Source organism: Paralichthys olivaceus, chromosome 11 (genome assembly GCF_024713975.1).
Source record: "Paralichthys olivaceus isolate ysfri-2021 chromosome 11, ASM2471397v2, whole genome shotgun sequence".
Taxonomy (NCBI): domain Eukaryota; kingdom Metazoa; phylum Chordata; class Actinopteri; order Pleuronectiformes; family Paralichthyidae; genus Paralichthys; species Paralichthys olivaceus.
This window is the reverse complement of record NC_091103.1, coordinates 4286864-4307938: the sequence shown is the minus strand read 5'-3', so window position 1 is coordinate 4307938 and position 21075 is coordinate 4286864. Positions and strand designations below refer to the sequence as shown.

The 21075-nt window shown below is 43.0% G+C and overlaps 1 protein-coding gene across 29 annotated transcripts in view; it reads left to right on the top strand.

The window, feature by feature from the left end:
- phldb1b (pleckstrin homology-like domain, family B, member 1b) overlaps window positions 1-21075 on the top strand; it is a 90879-nt gene that overhangs the window by 5838 nt on the left and 63966 nt on the right. For 9 of the 29 annotated variants that reach the window (XM_069534985.1, XM_069534989.1, XM_069534986.1 and 6 more), the window contains exons 1-4: window positions 29-207; window positions 16002-16103; window positions 19490-19613; window positions 20478-20648. In XM_069534985.1, the coding sequence (XP_069391086.1) occupies window positions 130-207; window positions 16002-16103; window positions 19490-19613; window positions 20478-20648 (475 nt within the window). In that variant the 5' untranslated portion in view covers window positions 29-129. Of the gene's footprint in view, window positions 1-27; window positions 208-5250; window positions 5361-14763; window positions 15037-16001; window positions 16104-19489; window positions 19614-20477; window positions 20649-21075 lie in introns of those variants that run through there. The other 20 variants (XM_069534997.1, XM_069534994.1, XM_069534992.1 and 17 more) reach the window with 9 other exon arrangements.

Here is a 21075-nt window from a genome sequence, read left to right as displayed (position 1 = left end):
GAGTGTGTGAGTTAACTGGAGATAGAGGGGAGGAGGAGGGGGGGGGACACACACACACACACACACAAAGGAAGCCACTTCTTCGGATGTGTTTTTGATCTGTGACACGAGCAGTCCCGTCCCGTCCTCATGAGCAGCAGTGGTGTGTTTGTGTCGTCCTGCGGTGTCACTGGGCCCCCCCACCACACACACCCACCACTCAGTCAGGTAAAGTAGAAGTTTCACACTTGAAGGTTTTTGTCAGACTGGTAGTTTTTCAAAAATGCTGCAGTCGTGTGTTTGTGTGCGTTCGTGTTTTGTGTATTTGTTGTATTCCCTCCTGTGTGGCAGTGATGTGGTGGTTAGCACTGATTCCTCACAGCGAGAAGGCTGCAGGTTCAAATCCCAGCCAGGGTCTCTCTGTGTGGAGTTTGTATGTTGTCCATGTGGGTTCAGTCCGACCACATGCAGATTGGGGGGGGGTTAGGTTAATTGCAGACTGTGATTGTGTTTGGTTGTTTGTCTCTATGTGTCTGCCCTGCACGCCTCTCACCTAATGTCACCGGGGATTGGCTCCGGCCCACCTGTGACAAGAAGAATAGAAACTGGACAGATGTGTCTTTCCCCCCGATGTGATGTTTTCTTCTTCTGAGGTTCAGTGCGTCTCGGCTTGTCAGGTGCAGGAGACTGGGACAGTTGGGCAGGACTGGTTGTTTCACATGTAGAACCATATAGCTGAAGCTGTGCTCAACAATATTTCACGACATCCAAAGAGTTTGTGCGGATTCCACCGAGAAGGATCTCCTGCTTCAGCTCTGCAGAGCCTCTTATTGTGCCCACAGCTCGTAAAGTTTTGAGTTCGCTCTCACTGCTCTCATCGACCAGCGTGCCAGAAGCTGAGATGTAAGCAACTAGAATGCAAACTCAGTGGAGCGTTTAACAGCTAAGGAAACAGAAATGTTTGTCAGAAGTTGGTGGAGACCAAAAGAGAGGCATCGCTTATGTTGCTTTGTGTAAATAGACAATAAACTGTTTGCTAAACATTCACCACAATAACTTTATAAGTTCATCATACATCTACCTCCAAGTGCATCTCATGAGTTTTGCCTTGAATGTATGTGCTCTGCAACTCCACTGTAAATCATATTGTGATTATTCATTTCAGTTTTCCAACCCTATTAAGAACAATGTTAAGGGCAAATATAGTAAATATAGTTCCTGATTATTATCTTTAACCTGGAGTGACTGCTGAACATAGAGCATCAGTGTTTTATTTACCTGCAGGAAAATAAGTTATAAATGTGACGAGAACAGCAAATGAGAGGCAGTGCTCTCTCACTGCCACGTTAGTTAGTCGGTCCACCCACCCCCCCGAAACACAGGCCGCTTTATGGAGAGAGGGAGGGGGAGAGAGAGGGAGGGTTGTTGTTTGAGCCCCTCCACCACAGCAGAGCCGGGCCACATTTCTCGGGCGCCTGGCAGAGAAAACGCCTGCGCTGAGTTCCCAGACTGCAGCAACTCTCCAGCCAGTGATAATAATTCCTTTGTTACGTGAGCTCATTCTGTTCAGGGCACAATCAGGCCAGCACAGAGGCACTCTATCTACTCCCCCCCATCACCCTCTCACCCCATAACCCCCTCACCCAACATCTATCCAGTCCCCCCTCCACTCTTACTGTGTTTGGGTCTGAACACCTCCTCTGCGCTCTGGTTGCTCCAACTCCTGCTAATAGCGATGCTGGTGACCTTGAGGCAAACATTTTATATTTAGTTTTCCCTGGAGAGACTCAGCCTTGTTGGATGTAATCACCAGCGGAGGACGCTAATACGCTTATGATTTCAGTGGATCCCAGCTGCTGAGTGTACGACCTGTGGGAGATGAATGAATTTAATGAGGAGAAATGAGCAGATGCTGCCAGTTATCGGTTGAACAAGTGGAGCAGGAGGCAGAGCTTCATTACATGCAGCCAATTTACTTCACAAAACATCAGATTATTTGTCAGTGGTGTGAAACTGTGCGGGTGGTAATGGACCTCTGTGTGTTAACTGGAGAGGACGTGCACTACAGATGTGGTTGTGCTCATTTATTTTAACCTGCCACTAATTGACTGTGTTGAGGCTTAATGAAAGGTTCATGTTTGCACCGAGCTGCAGAATTAAAAACGACTGCACAGAGGGGGGATCCTGTAAACTGTGTTTAAAAACCAGTCGCAGACTTGATGGAGGTGATGGAATTAAGGAAACAATTTAGAAGTTTTTACAAATTTAATTTCAGATTTTTGAAATAATGATTATATAAAAAAGATCTTACAGCAGCGTTCTAATCAACCTTGTGATGAAGTTAGCTGATTGTTCTTATTGGAATGAGCTATAATTAAAGGTGAAATGTGAAACATGTTATCGGATACATGTATATCAATATATAAATTCTTATACGTTCTATAAACACAGTGTGGAGGTATAACACATCATAGATCAACCTCAGATTTGAATGTTTTGCTGTTTATCGAGTGTTTGTCATTCTCTGTTCATGAAGAAGACTTTTAAACTTAAATCATAATGTGACATTCATCACTATAATTTATTGAAATACATTTTAATCTCGATATAGTTCCTGGCCATATGGTCCAGCTCTCATCATCAGTGGCTCTGTTGTACATGTGATATGTAAGATATGTCTCGTGGTGACCATCTCACCTGACTCCCTCAGCTCAGTGGAGCACGTTAACACCTTTCAGCTCACTGGTTTGGTTTCACAGCTTCACTGTTTGTTTGGTGTCACCGTTCTCATTAGGGTCGTTCACAGCAGCAACAGGGCGCCGGCTTCAGGAAACACAAACCCTTTGTACACTGGCAAGCACCAAACAGCAGGCACACAAATTTAACAACCGGTAAATGTGGTAAGACACGTCCCACGAGAGCTGGTGGAGAGCAGAGCGACAGGAGAGTGAATGTTGGGTTTGCTAATCTGTGGCTAATATCGCTAACATGTAATTGTCAACAACTTTTTCCAGTTTGAATGTTTGCAACGTTTATTTCTGTCTGATTTCTACGCTCCAACAGCCTCCTTATGAAACCACACAGAATTCACCACATGTGGATTCTTATTTCAAAACTCAGATCTCATAAATATCAGTCCGCTAACATGTCTGACTTTTTTCATCAGGCTCCATGAATTATTATCTGAGAAATCCCCTCAACAAAATGTGGTAAAGAGTGAATGTTCATTTAATGTTAATGAAAGGGTTTTAAAAAACCCATAAATCTGAGCCCTGATCCAGATATGCACCAAAATTCAATGGGTTCTTCCCCGACTCGTACCACATCCTTCCACCAATTAAGTTTGGTGGTGACCAGTTAAGTTGTTTTCTGTGTGTTCTTGCTAACAAACAAACTAACTAACAAACGGACAGAGCTGGAACCTCCTTGGCGAGTGTAATAACAGTGTTTCAGTACTTATCCTTCAAAGTTCAGAGGGCATGTTGTGATTGACTTGATTTGACTCATATCCTCACACAAACAGCTGTGCAGTGTGTGTCTGCCTCTGACAGCTGCAGCACACACACACACACACACACACACACACACACAGGCAGCCAATCAGAATGCATGTCATCTGCAGACTGGGATATAACCTCTGCAGATATTTCCCCCCAATATTCTTTCCTCCTCTATCATTTCCTCCCTTCATATTGTTTGTTCTTGACCTGCAAAAAGCCTGAAGGCCAAAGATTCAGCCCCAAACAAAGACAGAGCCATTATCATGACGCTCACCTCAACTCACCTCACCTCACCTCACCTCACCTCACCTCAACTCACCTCACCTCACCTCACCTCACCTCACCTCACCTCACCTCACCTTACCTCACCCCACCTCAGTTGGCTTGGTGCTGCAAACAACTTCATATAGGCTAATCTTATTTGCAGTATCCAACCGTATGCGGTCGTACACATCACAGTGTTTTTTGCCCCAGGAGGGGTTGCCATAGTAACAGAGGATTTGGCATAGGACAGCAGTCTGGTAAAGGAGGAGATGGTGATTACGCTGCTGCTTCTCATCTTCACCAGGCCTACACACACACACACACACACACACACACACACACACAAACATTTTGTGTTGACCACATATTACTGTGAATATGTAATATATTATATCATAAATGATAGAATTACTGCACATAACCTGAATGAAGCAGGACATACTGAGATGAACAGTTTTTGTCTGATATTTACTGCAAAACATCCTGAATGAGTAAGAATCTTAAAGAAAAGTATTCATCAGATGAAAATGTAGTGAACATGTGTCTGCACATCATATTTCATTTATCAACTCTTGACCAGAACAGAATATTTGTCTCTCAGCAGTGACAAACACCTAAAACCTCTTTAACAACAGGTGGCGTTAGAATCAGAAGAATCAGAAAAGCTTTTAGCTTTTTACATTACAAACCAATATTTTATTTGAAATAGCTCTAATTTATTTATTTGGCATTTATCAACCAAGATTTCATTACAAAACTAAGTTGTTTGTCAATCCAACTTCATAAAAAGAAGAGAGTCAGATAGTATTACTAAACTGTACGTACTGTACCTCTATAGCCGACCACACATTCTCATCAGTATTGTGCTCTCTCCTGCAAAACACAGAGGAGAGATTTATTTTTTATTTTTTTGCATAGCTGATCCATCCCTGACAATCGTCTGCAGATGTGTGTGCAGACGTCCAGTGTAACCGCGGGACTCTCCAGCTCCACCAGGAGAAGAACTCCTCTGTGGAGCTGAGGAATGCAGAGTGAGGCCAAACAAACTACCGTCCCACACAGAGATGAGGATTTCACCTCACCTGGCTCCTCTCCTCTTCACCAGGCAGCCACAAGTCTTTTAAACGTGGAGTGAAAGAAAAATGAACTCAGTGTTTTATGTGCAATGAGTGAGATCCAACATGAGAGAGAGTGTTGAAAACAGACGGTGTGAATTCACTGGTGATATCATGCACGTTTTCCAGAGACATATGGAAGCACAGTGAGTGTTTCCAGTGTCTCTGCTGGTTGTCCTCACGGTGTAATGAGGCTGAATGACGGGACAACACACGGAGGTAACAGAGGGCTGCTTGGCTGTCTGTTGAGCGTGTCTGCTCCTCGGATCAGATTCCATGACTCAAAGGGATATCCCATGCTGCCTCCAGCCTCTCTCCATTTCCCTTCCCTCCCCACCTCACCGCTGCCTCCACCTACTCACTCCCTTCTCTTATAGTTTACCACCAACAAGGTTCACTCCTGACGTGCGGGAGGATTTTTGGAAAAATGTGGACGCAGGATGGATTTCTAAAGCTTAACTTTGAATGAACTGGAAGCATCTGAAGAGGAGAGAGAGGGAGGGTGAGTGACAGTGTGTGTGTGTGTCACATTAAAGTTAAAGGATTATCCACTCACCACTTGAATGACACCACATGTTTTCAAATTGAATATTCATCCTTTCTGCTGTAATTCTATTTTAGGCTTTATTAAAACATTCTGTCCAACCTGAATGGCTTTAAAATGATTCATTAACACCTTGAATAACTGGTAGTGAGTAAGTACTGGACCCATTTATACTGATTTACTCCTCACCTACACAAACACATGTTCCTCCTCTCTGGCGTGTTGTGGTCCTGCAGTGTATGCGATCCCTGGTGTGGGTCCTTCAGTCCTGGACGCAGCAGCCGGCCAGTAGCGTTCCCGCTCCTCCTGCAGAGGATTACTGCTGTTGAAAGAGTCTCTTTGTACCGCAGGGCTGGAATGCCTGTCCGGCTCCACGCCTTTGGGAAACTCTGAGCCAAAAGTCAACGGAACCACTGAGCAATGGAATCCCCCCATCCCACACGTTCCCCCGTTCAGTCCCCCTGCTCGAGAGCTATTGTAGAAGTGACACCTGGCGTTTACACATGCATTTACCACTTCATCCAAGTGTTTTCATCTTCACTACTGTGTGAAGACGAAAGGCAACACACTGTGGTGGTTCGTCACTGGGAAGCTAACGTTTCTATATTTCTCTCAAAGTATAAAACAAATGGACATCGGAGCAGTGGGACGATCTGAACTCTGATCCGAAAATGAATCACCTCTGGAGACTTTAAACCTGCACTGATCCGCGTTTTGTCCACTATGATGTCAGCAATGTGTCCAATAGACATGAAGCAGCATATGAGCATTCAGTTAGACTCATGTTTGTGTCCAGCTTGGCTTTGTTTTGGGCTTAACCGTACAGCCGGGGATCAACCCTCTGACCCTTTGGTTGGTCGATGACCCTCTCCGTCCCTGAGTCACAGCAGCTCGCTGACTCACCAGCTGTTTGGTGCCGGGACTGAAAATGACATTAGTGAAAATTGCGAAGAGGAACCAAAACAGTACATTTGTGGGCGTTAAAACGATCGAACCGAAAATAGCCGCTAGTGCTGAGGAAGGGAAGCAGAGGACAACACCAGCAGTACATAAAGTTATTTTAGTGAATGTTCATATCCAATTATAAAAACTATGGATTTGTGCAGCTTTGACTTCTTATAATCTGACTTTCTGGATGAAATATCCTGAGACCATTAGAGGAATAGATTCTTCGAAACGTGTCAGCATCAGATCTGGAAACTCAATCTGTGGATTATGAATTTAAACAAAAAGGAGTTTTACTGGAGTTCCCTGAAAATCCTAAATCCTAAAGTTTGTTCATCACCAGCTTTTTATTTTGGATGCTGAGCAAACTATTCATGCAACTCAACCATATCGTCACTGATAATATTTAGCTGCTGTGACTAACCATGTTTTGAATCTGGTCGTGTTTCTCATCACCATATTATTAGTCCTTGGCTCTGGGCATTAGTTGGCACAGCCGCTCCCTCACAGTTGTTGTTGGTCCTGGACGGTGGTTTGCTCTCAGTGGGTTGATTCATTTGAATGCTGCGGAATTAGAGGAACAGTTTGGAGAGGACATTATTTTTGTTTTCATGACAGAAGCGAGTGTGATTCACAACAGATGGAGTTCCAGTGAAGAAAAGCTTTCATAACTTAGGAAGATGGAAATACTGGAGGTGTATTTGTGGGCGGAGGAGGGGAGGGAATTACTGTCATAAAGTAAGAAAAATAATATTTAATAACTGTTTCCACTTCTACTCTTGAGTAATGAGGCACTCAGAGAAACACTGAGTCATCTCTGCCTCAGGGTCTCAGTACAGTTGTTGTTTTTACTCTGCTCGATGACAGTGGTTTGGACGGTGACAACAAGTTCTTCCTTCACGGAGGCGTTGAGCTGTAATTTCTACTGTCACTGGAGACAATAATCTGATAATGGCAAGTCCTCAGATCCTCAGAACTGCTGAGCTGCAGTTTCCCTGCTCATAATAATTTCAGAGCTTTGACGAAAAGCACACAGACAGTCGGGTCGTGACGTCCTGATAGACGCTCTGTTTGCTCAGAGTATCGTAACCTGGATTCATCTAAGTCACCTGAGCGGCCACAGATCGCCCCTGTGAGATAGAGTTGAACAGTTTTCTTGCTCGTGGGCATCTCAGCAGTAGTCATTAAAGAATGTGGGATCGATTTTCATTCACTTAACTCACATATTTTCTCCCATTCTGTCCTGGGAAGCCTTTCATTTCCTGCCAGTCCAGTGTTTTCCTACCACTTTGTGTGTGTTTGTGTGTGTGTGTATCTGTGTTTGTGTGTGAGATGCAGAGATGAAGCAGCTTGTGTGTTTAGCTGCCTGCTGATAATGGCGTCTCTCCAATGCTCTGAGTTTTATGCCAAAATCATGAATCTGTGTTTACTCATGCTGTCGGGCTACGAGGGACATGCTGGTATCTCACTGTGCATAGATTTGCATTTTAATGGGTAGTTCCTGGGCTTAGTCTTATTTTTGGAAAAAATACTGTATTGGGTTGGGATTGGTGGGCTACACCTCCCTCTCTTTTATAAATGGGATAAAAAGAAGACGAATGTTTTAACCTAAATCTAAACATTCACAAAAACCTTAAATCATGGGAGAATGTCAGACACCCTCCTCAGTGGTCTGGGTCCAAGGGCAGGAAGAGGCATAAGATCGATATTTCTTTGATGCTGAAAAAATTCATTTGGACTTTATCTTGGAGACGGACAAATATTCATGAGAACAATACGGTTCATCTTTCTGCAGTGTCCTCATTTTTCTCCGGTAGTGCAGCAAAAGTCAAATGTAGAGGTTTGAGCAGATGTGAGCAAACATCTGTGGTGTTCACCAGCTCGGTCCTGCAACAAAGGCCAACTCTGACCTTGGCTTGTGTCACTAACAGGAAATGGTCCCTGGAGCAGCTCGCTGTACAGGAAGTCCACATATAGGGACACTTAGTGACAGCGTTGGACGAAGCGTCTCTGTATGTCATCTTCTTCCTCAATCTGTCTCACACTTCCTCCTGTTGCAGACACACTCAGTTTCTGTCCCTGTTTGAGTTTAAAGACAAAGGGTTGGTGGGAGATAGTCCCACATTCTTATCTGCACACAGACACATTTATATTCATGTCAAGTATGTGACTTTTCATTTTGCTCGGAGCAAAACCATTACTAACTTCACTGTTTGTCTCATATTCCTCAGTTCAATTTCTTCAGTCACATTCTTCTCTGTCTGACACATTCTTTGTGTCAACGAGTTTCCAGAGCTCAAAATGAGAAAGTTGATGCTGTTGTTTTTGTAGCTTTCTTGAAGCTGAGACACCACAACTGAGGACGCCACAAACCGCTAACGCTATTCATGCTCAGCCCATGAAGTTTGTACGTGAAAACGTTTGAATGCATTGAACATTCAATTCTTATAAAGAAGATGTATTTTCAGTTCCTGGAGACCAAGCTTATGTGTTAAAATAATAATATAATAATAAATAGTAATACTAAATAAATATAAGAGTGTTGGACAAAGCTCAAATGAACAAACACATGTGGAGATAAAGATGGAGATATGACGTGTGTTTGATGCACTGAGGAGAGTTACAGTTTCCATCTATAGAGCTGATGTTTTCATCTTCTGGTTCAGTTAATCCTGACACTGCTTTTGCAAGGTTTTCACACAATGTGCTCGGAGATTGTTCTTGTTTTCCGTTACACAGATCAAATCTACGTGAGTGTTTGTGGCATTTGTTCATGCAAACATGAATCTGACATGTGAGTGTTTCAGTGTCAATTCCACGTGTCCGGTTCTAGCAGGATTACAAAACGTTTGTAATTTGTCAATGAATAAATGCAGTGGGAGGAAGAGGCTTTATGTCTCAGTGCAACTAAACCAGTAGGGTCTGTGGGTGGGTTTCTGCAGGGTGTTGTCAGACTGTGGTCCCATATAAAGTGTGTTGTGTGTGAGCTGTTCCTCCCCCTCACTCCCATAAATCCCCTTTGAGCTCAGTGTCGGACTATGCATTCCATTAAAGCAGATTTATATCATTTATGTGTTTGGTTTTTAGATGTTTTATCTTGTCATTGATGGTATATTCACATAAATGACCTCATGGTAACACTGAGCGGCTGAGCCACTGACCTGAGTAAATTCAGCTGAAAGAGGTTTTTATCTCAGCGTGTTTGACACGTCTCTATGTTGAGCAACATTTTTGACCATTTGCCTCTTGAGCTGTGCAGATGTATAAACAGGCCTGTCTGAAAAGGAACCTGCAGTGGATCCACCCTTCTCTCCACGGCACAAGTTTACTGCATTTCTGTGGTGTCCCCCTAAAAACAGAATGTGTCATTTGACTTTGGCCACATCCAGCAGGAAAAAACAAAATAACACGTCAGCATACACAAGAATTCATGTCTTCATCTCTCAGTCCTCGCCTGAGTAGAAGAGTGAGTGACGGCTGCTGGAGACACCTGACGCCCGTCTCTGAGACACTTTCAGGCCTGAATTGGAGCACGAGGAAGATTTTGGACAATATGTGGAGTGTGCTAGTGTGTGTGTGTGAGCGGAAACCCTGACGTCAGAGGGAATGAAAACGATGAGAAAAAAACAATTATGAAAAGGGGAAAAAGAAAAGGGGAAAGTGTGAGGGATGCAAAGATGGCAGCCGGTCCAGGAGGAGGATTGTCAGGCAGCCTTCATTATCAGAGCTCAGGAGACGAGCTGTGTGGTGGCAGCTGCCTGGACGAGATACAACTGAGACAGAAAGTATGAGCTCCATGCTGCGTCTGTCCCAATATTTCTCCTCCATCATCCTGCCTTCGTTGTCCTTCTATCTCTCCTCTGCTTCCTTCTTCCCTGGCTCTCAGCTGTCTCAGTCATCAACCCTCCTGATTAGGGTTTTGAATTGATTGGCTCCGTCCTCCAGCAGCCATGTCGGTCAAAATAGCTTGACAACAGATTGCTACCAGCTGGCCCCTTGTTCTGGCAGCTATACCAGGTCTAACTAACCTGTTTAGCTGTTTCCTCTTGAAATAATGGAGATTTTTCAGTCATTGCGCTTTGTTTCCAACCCCCCCACACCGATGATGTCATCCAGAAACTCTTTTTGGTCGTGCCTTCACACTGAGCTGAGAGGATGACTGACAGATGAGACCGAGAACTCACAAGTGCACATTGAGTTTATTCACATTAAAGGCTACAGAGTTCACTGATGTGGAACAGATCTGTTAAGGGATGAAGAGCAGAAAGGTATTTGACATCCCTCAGGTGTTTCTGTGTATCTGAGTATCGTTTAACAATGTGATAGATCATCCAGGATTTGAGCAGCTCCAAAAGTTAAGAAAGAGTGTAGTGATTGGAGGTGTGTGCCTGTATACGTGTGTGTGTGTGCGTGTGTGTGTGCGCTCAACACATCTCGTAAATCACTTGTCCAAATGTGTCTCAGGTGGTCGGGAGTCAGGGCATCTTGTCTCTGTGTACTCCAAGTACTTAAGATTAAGCATTATAGTCTAGCGGGACTAGAATTTTCTCAGTTGAATGAATCCTTTTCTTCAAATAGATGAAAAAAAAAAAAGATTTATTCAACTAATAGATTTAAGTGTTTTGTGGAACATTGAGGTCGACGGGAACATTCAAATAATACAGTGAACGATCCAAGTTATCCCTCTGAGCTAAAGCTTGTTGTACATTATAAAACGATGAGCATGATGAATATACATGATTTTATAAAAAACACTAAGCAAAGATTTTATTCAGAAGTGTGTGAGTCAAGGTCACATTTTGTCTGATGAGTGAAACTGCCTCTGACAGTGACCATGGATCCAGACAGCTGATATGAAAGAAGCGGTGGATTCATGCTCCCGTCAGATGCTTATGAAACGTTTCATCCTTTTCTCTGTCTTCACATTCCTGATTATCTCCACCTTCCTCTGAGAGCCGGTTTATTTATGCCAGAGTAGTGACTGCAGCTGGAGGAGAAGCTGGCGGGCTTTAAAAACAAAGACACACGCTTCACCTCCACTCTTCTCTCCCTTTACTGTGAAACCAGACTTTATACAGCTGAACTGCAGGTTCCTGTGTTGATACCCTTAAATACCCTCAAGCCATATGATCTGGTTTAATTCCAACAATTTCATGGCTTTGTTGCAATTAGGTGAGTTTTCATCCAAACATTGTACAAATCGTATCTAAAACTGAGAATGTGAGTCACTGGTATGTGGCTATTAGGAGTTGGTTCATTAAGAAAAACGGATGGTGCTGCTAATTATCCCGTCCAGTGTCGTACGTGGTCATCGTGGTTTTTTCACCAAGAGTAAAAACTGAATATAAACAAGCTTATGAAACTATGGTTCAGAGACATAATATGCTGTTGGAATATTCCTGCTCAGTGCAACATTCACAAGTAACAGATATTTTAGAATTTAAGAAACAAAGTAAACCATCAAAACTACATTTAAATGGATAAAAAAACAAACTACAGGCATGTGAGTGAAAATATTTTTGAATTTGACTGAATAAAATCCGTCTCTCTGCAGCTGCATTCCACTTCACCTCCCTCTATCATCTATATTATTCATTCCAGCTCACATTTGTATTCCACCTGGCACACTGTCCCGCTTCCCTCGCGTCTGCATTTCAAATTCCAACTAAATTGTGAGCCTCTCTCGCTTTCATAACCTCATCAAAAAAAAAAAAAGATTCCCTCATGTGAGAAGAGGTCCATGCAACAGAAAACAATGCCAGCCTTTCTGCCCCTGGCATGAGAGGAGGGAGGGAGGGATAGAGAGAATAAGAGAGAGAGAGAAACAGAGAGATCGAGAGTTCTTTGTGTGAGAGTGAGAGTTGGTGGACGAGCGAGAAAGAGAAGCCGCTGATGTCCCTCCACTCTCCGACACAACTGGACTCCAGCGTGGTGAGAACAAGCAGTCGCTCTCCAAGTTTAGTGCATTTAATTTAAAATGAAAAAAAGAACGTCTCGCTGAAACTGAATCTGTCACTTTCAAATAGAGAAAATCAGCAAGCTAGATAACTAGCTCACTTAGCTAACTGTACAGTTGGCTAATGTGGCTAGTTCCAGGTCAAAGTAGAGCAATACAAAGTTTAAATGGCCAAACCAGGTCTCTGATGGCCGGCCCACACTTTTCCCTACGCCTTCCGAAGTGCAGATTCTCTAAAAACGAAACGATGACATCACAGCTTACTCTGTGATTGCCTACTGCTTTGTTTACATCATCATATCTGCAGGCAAACACAAGTAATAATTATGATGAGTTACTATTGTTCGAGGTTACTACTGCCATAAGAGAATGAGCTCACTGAGCATGCTCTCTTTATTTGACGTAGACTCTATGGCCACCTACTGGCTTGATTTAATATTTGTAGTCAGGCCTGAGTGCGCTACATACTTGATATTTGGCTTTGCTTGCTAGCATCCTCCTTTTTAATAGCACAACAACTTTCTCTTCATGGGCTCAAAGGGATAGTTCACTGAAAAATTTAAATCCCCTTATTATCCACTCACCATTATGCCGATGGAGGGGTGGGGGAAGTGTTTGAGTCCACAAAACACTTTTGGACTTTCAGGAGTAAACTGTGTTGCAGCCAAATTGTCCTTTTTCTGTGAACACGTGATCAGACGTCCTTGGTGGACACAGTGAATGCTTGGTGTCTGGACATATACAGCATCTGCTGACAATTACCGGGACGCAGCAGGCATGTGAAAAGAACTTGTGGTCAAGTACAGAACATAGGGTTGACAAGTGTGGTTGTACTTCCATGTCTGCAGCTATAATGTACATGTACTATATGTAGATATGTACAGTTTTGTGTGGAATTACTTTGGTTTCCTTCGGTGCTCTTAGAAATACTTCATGCACAGTAGCTCGAGCTATAAAACCAAACAAATACATTGAAATCATAGTTTCGGTTGCTTCAGTGCATTTTGGATGTGAGAATAACTGTAATGCTCAAAAGCTCTAGAGACAGAACTGTGTGAAGAGTTTTATAAAAGTAAACTCAAAATACCTGGTATTTTTTCATCTGGTTTTGTATTTCCTGTGTAATTTCCCTTAGTACTGCATGTACAGCTAGCATGGCGCTTTAGCACGAAAGCCTGAGTTGTGTATCTAGAGCGGGAAAATACGTTGCCCGAGCATCAGATGTTAATATTGCATACGGGTGAGGGCTCAGTGAAGCATAACCTCTTTATATTGGAACATAAAACCTACTGTTTGCATTATAGTCCTGCCTGTTCATCAGTCATGTATCATGGTACATCAGCGCTGTGTATAATACAGAGCTCCGCCTTCCTGCTTCTACATTTTCACCACTTCATTTCCGATCCTTTTATTTTTATCAATCAATATGTATACATACAGTGTACATATACTTCACTTATATATATCTAGTGTTTACTACTGATAAAATTGCACTACCCGTACTCTTCATCCTTGCACCAGGTCCCCCTGCGGTGAAAATCAAGTTTTTAAACCCTTTAAATGATAAAATACATATTAAACAAATAAAACATAAAACAAATGCCGGTCTAATAAGAACAGATTCAAACAGCCAGGTTCTGTGATGTCACAAACCTAAGAAACCAATCCTGTCAACTTGTGGGCGGGGCTCAGTCACTGGAATATACTTTTAACTGCATGTGAGCGGTGAGGGTAGCGAGACAGGAAGCAGGGGCGGGGCCAACATTAGCATATTCAGAGAATCATGTCACAAAATAAGAAAAGGTGTAGAGTTACAGTTAAACCACTTTAAAAGTTCAGTGTGTAGAATTTAGCGACATCTAGTGGTAAAGTGTCATGTTGCAGCTGAACACCCCTCACCTCACCCTCCCGTTCCAAACATGACAGAGAACCTGTGGTAGCTTCAGTTGTCATAAAAACTCAAAAGGTGTTTAGTAAAAAACATGACGGCCTCAGTAGAGAGGTACGACTCCTGATTTAAATATTAAGTATTTCAATTTAAAGTTTCTGGGGTAAAGAATTTGTACAATTTAGATGAAACACACAAGTGAAAACATCACTAGGGTTATTTTATATTCAATATTATATATTATATATTTAAATCAGTTTCTTCCAGTCGATCCCTTTCACCAAAATCTTCCACACTGGACCTTTAAGGCCAGGGGGAGTTTTCTTTTATGACAAACCTTTTGAACATTTCATTTTGAGGAAAACAAAGAAGAGTTAAAGTGGTTGTGTTGTCTCACTCTTTACAAATATGAAAATAAATGAGTCAGGTCATAAGTTTGCGATATGTTGCACACACACACACGCACACACACACACACGCACACACACGCTCTGTTATCTAGGACTGTGGTGCTGCCAGTCAGGAATGTAGGTCTGAGTTTCTTGGAGCAAGCAGCAACAGGTCCACCTCCTGAATGGGAGTCTGTGGAGGATCCTGCACCGGTAGCTTGAGACAGAAGCCTTCAGATCATCAGACAAAGAAACAACTTGTGTTGCATGAGGAGAAGCTGCACTGATCAAACTGGGTTGAATTCACTGCGCGGTGTTAAGAGGTGTCCTGCTCAATCAAGTTCATGCTGATAGGATTGTGTCAGTAGCCCGGAGCAGCTCTTCACCATGGAGGCGATGCATTTGCTGGACAACTGGAGGAAGGTAATAGTCGCGTGTAGAGACAACAAAGAACAGGTTAGCATGAAACTGTGAAAGACTGAGTGTTGATTTTCCTCTTCTGGCTCTGGGAAGAGTTTCTTGTGGCAGTGGGAGACTTTTGCAGATGGAATTCTTAAACATTGATTTTTTGTTTTCTGGGTGTTTTTGTGATTTGCTGTTGGAGGCTTGCTTGAGGCTGACTCTGCTGAATATCATTTCACCATCTGTCAGAGGAGCAAATATGATGATACTGCTGCAGTGTTTTGTTATCCTGAGGGCAGACTACATCAGAACCATATTCTCCATCCCTGCTGCACAACATCTTAGGCAAGCAAACGACTGCGGGTACTCTGATTCACTGTGATTGTGATAATTATGTGTTTTTTTTAACCTTTCCCGGTGGTTTTCTGTGTTTCCTCATTACCACAAGATAACGACTGTGAATGACTTCTCACATATATTCACCCTCATTCAGATTCCACCTAACACTTGTACTAATATAGACATGGCATTTATTTATAGCTTCTTGTTCTGAGATGACTTGATGGAAATACCTCAAACTGACTCCGTAAGTAAGGAGGAATTTGTGTGTGTCTGTCTGTGTGTGTGTGTGTTGTGTCAAAGAGAGAGAGAGCAGCCAAGGTGGCTGATTTCCAGTAAATGCGTCAGGAGATTTAAATGCGTGCGTGTGTTTTACTTCCTCAGAGTGTATTGCTAAATTCCTTCTACCATCTGTTGTGTGTGTGTGTGTGTGTGTGTGTATGTATGTGTGTGTGTGTGCTGACAGTGTAATATTGGTGGGGGGGGTATCCCAGTAAATATTAGTCAACTTTCTTAAGCTACAGTGGAAAATTTGTGAGTTTGAGATAATTTAGAAAAACATGTTTAATTCAGATGTAACCAGAAACTGACCATTGTCTTCCAGCACAGATCAAGTCACCCATGACGACACTCGTTACTCATGTTCTGGTTCACATGGATGTTCTCATTTCCTCCCGCAGGATCTTCATGTGTCGCAGGGAGCCGTGGACAGCTCAGAGGACATGGACCGTCTGAACAGGAACATGCCCGAGTGTGGACGGCAAACCCACCAGGTGCTGCAGGTGAGTGCGGTGCTCGTGTGTGTTCTGGCCGGGTTCGGGGCTGTAGGGGGATGGGGAGAGAAGATGCAGAGCGAGAAAACAGAGAGAAGAGGAAAGAGTTCAGAGAGAGTTTTATTGTTCTCGACTTGGCAGCTTTCACAGAAAAACTCTGTCATATAACGTCAGTGTGTCAGTTCTGATGCATGTCACACACACACACACACACACACACACACACACACACACACACACACACACACACACACACACACACACACACACAGTGAGCGCTCTCTTCTTCTGATAACTGGGGCCACTGATGTTAAATGTCACCACTTTGGCAGCTCTGACAGAGTTTTGGCTCTAAAGTCTCCGTGGATGATGAATAACAGAGCGGAGCCAGCAACAGAAGGTCAGGTGGGGCCACGACGCGTCCTGACAGCTTGTGTCAGTTTGTTGTGAAGCAGAGTCAGTAATTAGACAGACCTGCAGATTGGATGACTTGTTTCCCACCTGCTGGCTCAGACAATCCTATCAGGCATTAAGTGTGGGCTGTGTGTCCCCAGTTTTCATTCGTGCATTTATATCGGACAAGAAGAAAAAAAGAACCGGTTGATTAAACAAAATGAAAAGTATTTTAAACAAAAACTAAAAAAATATAAATCAGAAAGTACTTATAAATTTAAGATTTAAAATCAAACTAAAATATCAGCCAAATGATTAACAGATAAGACTTGAGCAAGGTATATATACAATGTGTGAGTTTTTAATTTTATGTAAATGATTTACTGTATATGTTCGAATGGTTTCCATCTTAATCTGGAGCTCCTGCAGCAGGAAAGTTCACCATCAGATGAAAAAGTTGTAATTTCTATCATTTCATTATCAATAGCTGTAGCAACAGATCATGGAGAATTATATACAACCATTTTCATAATATGTTTATGTCTCTTGTGTGAGGACTGTTACAGATTATGCTTTATTCAAAGCTGACAAGAAAAAAATATATAAATCATGAAGTGTATAGTAATTATAACAATGATAACATAACAATAATAATAATGATAATACATACATGCATAGATATGTGCTGTAGTTTAGAGTCTGTACTGTAAAGCACCAAATCAAATGCAGTGTTTTCAATACGTATCGATTTAGATGAATGCATTACAGTGCACAGTGTGTGTGCGGACAGACGGAGAGGGAGGCAAGCTGTTGAAGTGTGCACCACATGGGAGCAGCAGCACACAGCAGATGAGGCCGTATGAGTCGTGCAGCGTCCCTCCCCTCTCCTCCCCTCTCCTCCCATCGCTCCCAGTGAAACCTCCCAGTGAAGCGTCGCAGCCAGTCTCTATCTCAACAATCCTCTTAGTCTTGACCCCACTCCACTGACAGCACCACCACAATCACATAATCCTATTAGGACTCACGACTAACTAACCAGGCAAGAGGCTGAGTCAATGATCGCACGCATTTTGTAAAAAAAGAAACGTTAAGGGCTCAAAACTGCCACGGCTGGTTTTAAAATGCAAGAGCACTCTCAGAACTGTGACATAGAAACATTTAGGTCAGTATTTGTCAAGTCAAAATGATCTGGATTGTGACCTGATGTGGAGCCACTGGTCCTATGAGACTATTGTATTACATGCTTTAGTAAGTCAGGGGATTGGTGGGAGCCCAGGGGAAACAAAATGGTATTTTAATTAATAGAGCACTTTTTAAAAGGAAGTACAAAGAGGTGCACAACAACAAAACAAATGGTTCAAATACAAAGTGCTACTCTACAGAAAAGTAATTGTTAAATAAACCTTGGAGGACATGAGATGGGAAATATGAACACAATGGTTTTTTTTTATCTGATTCTTTTTTGTTAATGTAGAAATACATCTAACGAGGGAACAGTCTGCTTGCAGCTAATAGTCTTGTCAGTCTGGGACGAGAGAAAAGATATTGGTTCAATTTAAAGTGTCACGAGCCGAAGAGGCTGGAACCAGCGTTGTATCGTTTGTATCACAGGTCATGTTGACGTGTCACAGGAAGACAACCACAGGTAAATGATCTAATGAATTATAAAGATCGAACGAATGATAATTCTGTCGCTCAGCGGGAGAACAAGTTAAATTCTATCCTATCAAGTCATAAAATAGAATTACCATGCAGAGTGTGTGTGTGTGTGTGTGTGTGTGTGTGTGTGTGTGTGTGTGTGTGTGTGTGTGTGTGTGTTGGGGCTAGTTTAACAGTGAGAGTAACTGAAAAGCAGAATAGTCTTTACATTTAGACATTGCTGTGCTCATCACAAGCTCGCTGAACACCCTGCAGGAGCTTCATGTTTCTTAATTGCGGAGTGCAGTTGCTATGGCGACATCCCTTCCCCCTTGCTGAGCCGACTGCACATGGTGGTTTGGCTTAGGCAGAACACACACACACACACACACACACAGACACAAACGCACACACACTCTATAGAGGAATATGTAAACAGCCTCTCACAGTGAAGACATTCAGACTCCTGCTCTCGGCCCCCAGAGCGGAGGATGAACCTCTCTGTGGCTCTGATGCATCGATGAAGCAGTAAAACTACAATTAGTGCTCGACACAAAGAAGAGCGTTATATCTGTGTCATTTTTTATTTATTTTTTGTTCCGCAAAGACAATTGGTTTAGCTAATGGACAGGAAACGATTGTCTATCGGGTCCCATTCTCGGACAGCCACTTAGAGTCCACACATACTGAGGCTGCGGAGACAGAGGATGTGACCTGTTATGGTTTAGACATGTAGACGCTTCATCAGATTACACACAGTATGTTGTTGTGTCTGCAATGAGACCGTCAGTGTTGTTGATCTCAGTCACCTACGATTCATTTCACTGCAGCTGTAAATAAAACATTTCCAAGTAGATCTTTGGCACAAAATGTTTGTTTTTATCATCTAAAGTATTTGGAAAATTGTATTTCAACATTCTGTGTGTTTTTAAGTAAAATTGGCACAAAATAAATCATTCCAACCATCAATGGTGCTAAAATGCGAATAAAATCAAACCAAACCAATCAGTGCAGTCTTACTTTACAAGCCTCCTCATTTAGAACAGTCAAACGTGTTATGGGCCCACCACAAGTTCCACAAGTGTTTTATTTTTCTTCCAAAATAAAGATCCCGTCCAGTCAGTGAGATCCAACAGGATATAAACTGAAGAATAATAAAAAAGAATGGCACTCAGTAGAATGCATGTCTCCACCAGGGCCCGTCCGCTCCTCTCGTCCTCAGGCTGCACCCGATTACACTCACTCATAGAAATGAGTTCTATTAATAAAGAGAAAGAAGTTTCCTGGATCCACACCAACATTTTACGAGTTCTCTCTTAGATAATGTACAAACGATCTCTCCTGACCTTTGACTTCTTCCTCAGAGCACCCCGCTGGACCTAATTGAGACCGGGAAGGGGCTGAAGTTCCAGGCGGAGCGCCCCCACCTGGTCAGCTTGGGTAGTGGACGCCTGAGCACCGCCATCACCCTGCTGCCCCTGCCTGAGGGTGAGACCGCTGCTGCAACACCAACACACCAGTTTACTGCAGCTCCAGAGACACGATGACCCAACACCAGTGCTGCAGAATACACAGAATCATTCTTTCATTTCCAGTAATTATACCACTGGTAAAATCACAATCACATCATCCCATTCACAATTACATTATTGCCTTATTATTGTGGTAATGGCTTTTTAATTATTATATGTGTCTAGAATAATTGTATTGCAAGGTACCACAACAACACACACCTGTGTCTCTGCTGACCTGACCCTGTTATCACCTCTGTATCCATCTCTCGTCTCTTTGTCTGAACACTCGAGGCCAGTCTCATCTTGTAAATCCGTCTGTCCATCTGTCTGAGTTCTGATATATCTGGACCTGGTGGAGTCCAACCACCTGACACAACCAGTCACTGTAATAATGTGGCTTTGTTGTCACGTCAGGTTCATCCTCTTTGCTTTTATTATCCACGAGATGTTTTAAGAGCTTGACTGGAGTCCACCTGTGGCCATTTGAAGTGAATTAGACAAAGTTTGGAAAGGCAACACCTGTGTGTATATAAGGCCTCACAGTTCACACAACAAGTCAGGACAAGACACAGAGCTGTGAAGTCTGAGGAAGTCCCTGAAGTTGTCTTTGAGGCTTCTACACAGAACTGAAAAGAGAGTCTGAACACTTTTGGATATGAGAGATTTTAATATTATTGTGATATAGCAATATATATATTATACAATGGTATTACAATATAACGTATAATGAAAATGTCTGATAGATTCTGAAGCCACTAACTGAATGTATCATCAGAGGTGAACCACGGTTAATGCTTCACATCAGATTTGGATCTAACTCTTCCTCCTCCTCCCTCAGGCCGGACCACTCTGGGTCGTGGTCCTATGGACATCAACATCCAGGGCCCGGGGGTGGCTGACCAGCACTGCTACATAGAGAACAGGTCAGGGCTCATCATGCTGCACCCCTGTGGGAACCTCTGCGCCATAGACGGTCTCCAGGTCAAGCAGCCCGTCCGCCTGTCGCAAGGTAACGGTCAGCCATAACATGTGTTCTATGATTTACTTGGACGGTTTCTGCTTTTGAATCTTTGGTTTTTATGAGCAGTCTAAAGCAGTGTGGGCAAACAGCTGTGTATGGTTTTCCATGTCCTCCTCTGTAGAACAAGCTTTACAGGAAACCAATGACCGTACATTGTAATTTCACCTGCCGGCCAATGTGTATGATCCCAGCTCAGCCAGAGATCAATGCCTCGGGTCTCTGCCTGGTCAATGAGAACGCAGCACAAGAGCCAGCAGGTCTGCTCAATAAAATGCACAGAGTGCTTTTAAATAGCCACCGACGGAAGAGCGGCCTGAGGTTTCTGAGTTAATGAGGTAACAGAGTGAGTTCTGCTGTGCCCAGGCATGCAGATATATTGAACCAACCAGAAGGGAGATGCATTGATTTTTAATCT